The following is a 6,538-nucleotide window of genomic DNA, read 5'->3' as shown; positions in this document are numbered from 1 at the left end:
GCCCTTCTCGGCCTCCCAAAGTGCTGGGATTACAGGCTTGAGACACCGCGCCCGGCCGATGATATTCTTTACTAGCAATTGTGGGGTAATATTCTCAGGAAGTACTCTGCAAGATGAAAAGATCTGGCATGGTCTCAAATATAAAACGAGGCTGGGCCTGGTGGCAGCTCACACCTACAATATCAGAACTTTGGGAGGCTGAGGTGGGAGGACTGCTTGTCTTCAGCCTAGGAGTTTGAGACCAGCCTGGGCAACATACAGAGAACCTGTCTCTACAAATTTTTTTTCCTAAAATTAGCCATGTGTGGTGGTGCACACCTTAAGTCCCAGTTACCTGTGAGGCAGAGGGGGTGGATCACTATAGCCTGAGAGGTTGAGGTTGCAGTGAGCTGTAACTGCATCACTGCACTCCACCCCAGAAGACAGAGTGAGACAGAGGCTCAAAACAAACAACAAACAAAAACTCCCCAAAAAACTACTCTTTTCTTGGGGCAAAAAGCCTCATCTAATTTTCAGACATCAGAATTTCAGATGAAGCAGGCTGGCTGTGGTGACTGATGCCTGGAATCCCAGCACTTTAGGAGGCTGAGGTGGGTGGATCACTTGACCCCAGGAGTTCAAGACCAGCCTGGCCAACATATCGAAACCCCATCTCTACCCAAATACAAAAATTAGCTGGGTGTGGTGGTGCACGCCTGTAATCCCAGCTACTTGGGAGGCTGAGATGGGAGGATCACTTGAGCCTGGGAGGTGGAGGTTGTGTGAGCTGAGAGTGAGCCACTGCACGTCAGCCTGGGTGACTGAGACCCCATCTCAAAAGTAAAATGGAATTTCAGAGGAGCTGATATGGAAAATTAAAGAAAGACTCAGTGTTGGTCAGGTGCAGTGGCTCATGCCTGTAATCCCAGCACTTTGGGAGGTCAAGGTGGGCGAATCATGAGATCAGGAGATCGAGACCATCCTGGCCAACATGGTGAAACCCCATCTCTACTAAAAATACAAAATTAGCTGGGTGTGGTGGCGCATGCCTGTAATCCCAGCTACTCGGGAGGCTGAGGCAGGAGAATCACTTGAACCAGGGAGTCAGAGGTTGCAGTGAGCTGAGATCGCGCCACCGCACTCCAGCCTGGCAACACAGAGAGACTCCTTCTCAAAAAAAAAAAAAAAAAGAAAGAAAGAAAGAAATACTCAGTGTTTCAGGCATAAATAAATATGATAATACTATTCGTTGAGATGAAAAAGACTATGCAAAGAAGTTTGAAGATCAAAAGCAAGAGTCATATGTAGACAAGTGTGAGATCCACTTGAAGAGTTGACAGAAAATTGTTTTATAAGATGTGAGAACAAAGGAAAACAATACTTTTAAATTAAAATCAAATCAAGATGGGATTAAAAATATGTCTATCCAGGCCAGGCGCGGTGGCTCACGCCTGCAATCCCAGCACTTTGGGAGGCTGAGGCAGGCAGATTACGAGGTCAAGGGATCGAGACCAGCCTGGTCAACATGGCGAAATCCCGTCTCTACTAAAAATACAAAAATTAGCCAGGCGTGGTGGAGCACACCGGTAATCCCAGCTATTCGGGAGGCTGAGGCAGGAGAATTGCTTGAACCTGGGAGGCGGAGGTTGCAGTGAGCTGAGATTGCACCACTGCACTCCAGCCTGGCGACAGAGTGAGACTTCATCTCAAAAAAAAAAGTCTATCCAAATTAATGAATTAAATGGTAAACAATAATAAAGTAGTTTATGTATAGACTTAAAAGTAGTATTTTGCGATTTTTTAGTCAGGATATTACTGTGTTGCCCAAGGAATGAAGAGGTAGGGTCATCATACCTCACTGCAGCTGAAAACTCCCAGGCTGAAGTGATCCTTCTGCCTCAGTCACACAAGTAGCTGAGACTGTTGGTGTGTGCCAGCATGCCTGGCTAATTTTTCATATTCTTCTTGCAGAGATGGGGTCTTGCTATGTTGCCCAGGCTGGTCTTCAACTCCTGGCCTCAAGCAATACTCCTGTCTTGGCCTCCCAAAGCACTGGGATTACAGGCATGAGCCACCATATCACGCCCACCAAAATGTCATTTTGATGGCACACAAACAAATACCCTCTTTCTTTCTTTTTCTTTTTCTTTTTTTTTTTTTTTTTTTTGAGGCAGAGTCTCACTCTGTCGCCCAGGCTGGAGTGCAGTGGCTGGATCTCAGCTCACTGCAAGTTCTGCCTGCCGGGTTTACGCCATTCTCCTGCCTCAGCCTCCCGAGTAGCTGGGACTACAGGCGCCCGCCACCTCGCCCAGCTAGTTTTTTGTATTTTTTAGTAGAGATGGGGTTTCACCGTGTTAGCCAGGATGGTCTCGATCTCCTGACCTCGTGATCCGCCCGAAGTGCTGGGATTACAGGCTTGAGCCCCCGCGCCCGGCCCTTTCTTTCCTTCATAGTACTTATCAAATAGGTAATCCTTTTACTCATATCTCTCCCAGTAGAATGTAAACTGTATGAGGGTAGGGAACAGGTTTGCCTTTTTCACTAATGTATCCCCACTGCATAGCACATAACCAGCCCTCAATATAGGTAGGATAAATATTATTCGCTTATCATTGAGCTTCTAAAGTAGTTCCTTTCAGTATCATTAATCTTGAGGATTAGTTTTGCACTTTAACACAAATGCTTCATGTTCAAATACTGAATTGCTGAATATTTTATGGTTTTATATTGTCTTCTAAATTAAAATCCTACAAAGTTATTTCATGACTCATTTTTTTTCAATTCCTCTCATTCCACATGAGAAGTGGGTCTAAATTAATAGGGGAACATAATATCTATCTTTACAGCTTTTCCAAACTGCACATACTCAGACCTAAAAAACAATGGGAATGGTTCCTAGACATCTGCAACCTGAAATATTTCCCTGCTGTGCATTCTGGCTCACTCCTGTAATCCCAGCACTTTAGGAAGCCAAAGCAGAGGATCACTTGAGTTTGAGAGTTTGAGACCAGCCTGGGCAACATAGTGAGATCCTGTCTCTCCAAAAAAGCCAAAATTTTAAAAATTAGCTGGGTGTGGTGGCAGTCTCAGCTACTGGGGAGGCTGAAGTGGAAGGAGCTCACGAGTCCAGACAGGTCAAGGCTGCAGTGAGCTGTGACTGTGCCACTATACTCCAGCCTGGGTGGCAAAGGGAGACCTTATCTAAAAAAAAATATTTCCCAAGGTAGATGCTTAGATGGAAACTTTTCTACTGAAGAAACATCTGACAAACAAGACTTTTCTTTATTTGGCTCCATAATAACCAATTTTTAAAAAATCAAATAAGTACATACCACAAATTCCAGAGAGCACAGACGACGCTACTGGCCGTCTCTCTTCATGGGGGAAATATCTTAGGACCTAGTTGTTCTAGGAATTTCAGACAATGTCTTATCAGGCCTGAGTTACTATATTATAGATGCTACATGGGTAGAGATTTCAGAAAAAGCTGCGAGTCGAGGAACATTCACTGGAGTTGAAGAAAAGAGATGAAAGTGAAGTCTACCTGGGGAAACTGTACCATAATCAAACGCACAGATGCAGAGAAAAATTTCAGAAGAGCAGTGAGGAAGAATCTAGCCGAAATGGAGTTAATAATGACTTCTGGGCACAGAAAAATAAATGGAGAGATAAGATGTTCTCATACCACGAGGTTCTTCAACATAAAGGTAACGGGTACTTAAACCCACCTGACTATGTGATGGGATGGGAGAGAAGCTTTAGAGAAGTTAAACATCAAATGTACCAGAAAAATGCACTGGGAACTGACTTGAAAATCCTTAGTCTGTAGAGAGGAAGGTAAGAAGCAAAATCTCCTTGCTATGTTTAAAGTATTAGGGTTTTTTTATGTGCTTTTGTTTTTAGAGACAGGGTCTCACTCTGTTGCCTAGCACATCCGTGGCTCACTGCAGCTTCCAGCTCCTGGGCTCAAGCAATCCTCCCACCTCAGCCACCCAAGTAGCTGGCACTAGAGGCGCACATCAGCATATTTGGCTAAGTTATTATTATTATTAGTAGTAGTAGACATGGGGTCTTGCTTTGTTGCCCAGGTTGGTCTCAAACACCTGGCCTTAGGTGACTATCGTGCCTTGCCCTCTCCCCAACCTCCAAAGCATGAGGATTACAGGCATGAGCTACTGCGCCTGGCCTAGATCTTCATTCTGTATCAGTGGGTTCATCTTGTATTCTCTGTGGTTTTAAAACAGAAATATATCAAATTACAGGAAGAGAAGAAAAATAATAAATTAAAAGTTTAAGTTGAAATAAACTCAATCAGTGTTATCTAAAAGAAGAAAAAAACTATGAATTCATAAAGACAGCCTTAACCAAGAAAGTGGGGTTCTAAATGGCCACCAATCTGTGCCACTGAATAACAGGGATACATTTCATCCTAAACTCCATAGAGAAAAGACACATCCCGATGTGGAGAACACGTTATGGAGCACATCCATTAAAAATCATGAAGAACTCATGTCACCAATCTTGAGTGAATTCTAAAGATTCAGGAACTTTAAATAGTTTTATAAACAACATTTTAAAAGTGCCCACCTGTCATCAAAAACCAGAGATTAAATGTTCACTGTATCTCATAAACCTGATTATTCCTCACCTGAAAAGTTTTGATTTAGGATTTCTTGACCTATTATCCATGGATCTTGTTGTTCCAGTTTGAAAATTGCATCAGGTTTGAGAATTTGATAACCTGTCGATTGGAAACACAGACGACTTGGACCTAACTGCTTGGGCTAAGAGTCTTAAATATGAAGAATGTTTTATTACAAAGGCTGTGAAATAAAGCAAGTGAATGAAAATCTTTCAATTTAGTATAAAAGTCAAATAATCTTTGACATGTAAAACTTACGTCCAAAATCAACAAACTCCCCACAGGCCAAACAGTTACTGGCCATACAGTAAGTTACATAAGAATGTTCTTGGCCGGGCGCGGTGGCTCAAGCCTGTAATCCCAGCACTTTGGGAGGCCGAGACGGGTGGATCACGAGGTCAGGAGATCAAGACCATCCTGGCTAACACGGTGAAACCCCGTCTCTACTAAAAAAATACAAAAAACTAGCCGGGCGAGGTGGCGGGCGCCTGTAGTCCCAGCTACTCGGGAGGCTGAGGCAGGAGAATGGCGTAAACCCAGGAGGCGGAGCTTGCAGTGAGCTGAGATCTGGCCACTGCACTCCAGTCTGGGCGACAGAGCGAGACTCCGTCTCAAAAAAAAAAAAAAAAAAAAAGAATGTTCTTACTCAAGAAGAAGACTGTTCTTACCCAAGAAAATCAGATTGCTGTAGTTCTCCAACATCACATCTCTGTACAAGTCCTTCTGAGTAGGATTAAGTAGCCGCCATTCCTCCAACGTGAAATCCACCGCCACATCCTCAAATGAGACCTGGAAAAGCACAATCCCTGTTAAACCTGGAGTGGTTCTCACTTGGTCTTGTAAAATACTTCCTCCTGTATGTGTGGTAGGCGGCCTCTAAGATGGCCCCCGTGACCTCTGGCTCTGGTATTCATGCTTTTGCGTAATCCTCCCCTCTTGACTGTGGGCTGGACTCAACTGACTCATTCTCCTGAACAGAACAGGGGAACATGATGAGATGCCACTTCCAAGACTAGGTTAGAAAGAAATGCAGCTTCTATCCTGGGCACTCTCTCTCTCTGGAGGAGTCTGGCTGCTGTGTTGGAAGGTCGCCATGTGCCATGGAGCTGCGGCTTCCCAACAGTCACTGAGTGAGCTTGGAGGAGCCAGCTCCTTCCTCGCTGCACCCTGCGATGACGGCAGCCCTTCTCAACACCTTCGTCACTGCACCATGTGAGACCCTCAGCTGAAACCCACTGGGAAGCACCTGGCAGATTCCTAAGCTCAGAAACTGTGAGATCAGTGTTTGCTGTTTTCAGCCTCTGAGGTTTGGGATAATTTGTTACACAATAATGAATAACTAATACAATATAATATAATATAATTAATATAATATAATATAAAATAATCTTGAATTATGCTTTGAGCAAGAAATGTTTAAAAATATATATATATTTTTAGAGGCAGAGTCTCCCGCTGTTGCCGAGACTGGAGTACAATGGTGTGATCTCGGCTCGTTGCAACCTCTGCCTCCCAGGTTTAAACGATTCTCCCGCCTCATCCTCCTGAGTAGCTGGGATTACAGGCGCGTGCCACCACGCCCAGTTAATTTTTGTATTTTCAGTAGAGACGGGGTTTCACCATGTTGGCCAGGCTGGTCTTGAACACCTAACCTCGTGATCTGCCCACCTCGGACTCCCAAAGTGCTGGGATTACAGGCATGAGCCACTGCACCCAGCTTAAAAATATTTATCATTGTGAATTCATTCATCCATCTACCTATCTACTGAACAAGACACCAGAATAGGTTGTCTTTAAACAATACAGTGGTTCTCAAAGGTGCCACTGGTATTTGAGAACCAATTTTAGCTAAGCAACATTGTCCCATGCAGTTAAGCCCTTCAGCATGCCTGGCCTCTGTCTGCTAACGACAGGAAT

At 44.2% G+C, this 6,538-nt stretch overlaps 1 protein-coding gene across 2 annotated transcripts in view; it reads right to left on the bottom strand.

Moving 5' to 3' along the window:
- The window catches only part of ZNF605 (zinc finger protein 605), a 40,564-nt gene that overhangs the window by 5,327 nt on the left and 28,699 nt on the right, over positions 1–6,538 (bottom strand). Inside the window, exons 3-4 of one of the 2 annotated variants that reach the window (XM_011960781.1) lie at positions 5,290–5,410; positions 4,628–4,720 (exon numbers count right to left, since the gene is read on the bottom strand). In XM_011960781.1, the coding sequence (XP_011816171.1) occupies positions 4,628–4,720; positions 5,290–5,410 (214 nt within the window). The remainder of the gene's footprint in view (positions 1–4,627; positions 4,721–5,289; positions 5,411–6,538) is intronic. The other variant, XM_011960791.1, reaches the window with a different exon arrangement.

Source organism: Colobus angolensis, unplaced genomic scaffold, assembly GCF_000951035.1.
Source record: "Colobus angolensis palliatus isolate OR3802 unplaced genomic scaffold, Cang.pa_1.0 Scaffold115, whole genome shotgun sequence".
Taxonomy (NCBI): Eukaryota; Metazoa; Chordata; class Mammalia; order Primates; family Cercopithecidae; genus Colobus; species Colobus angolensis.
This window is presented reverse-complemented; position numbering and strand designations above follow the sequence as displayed.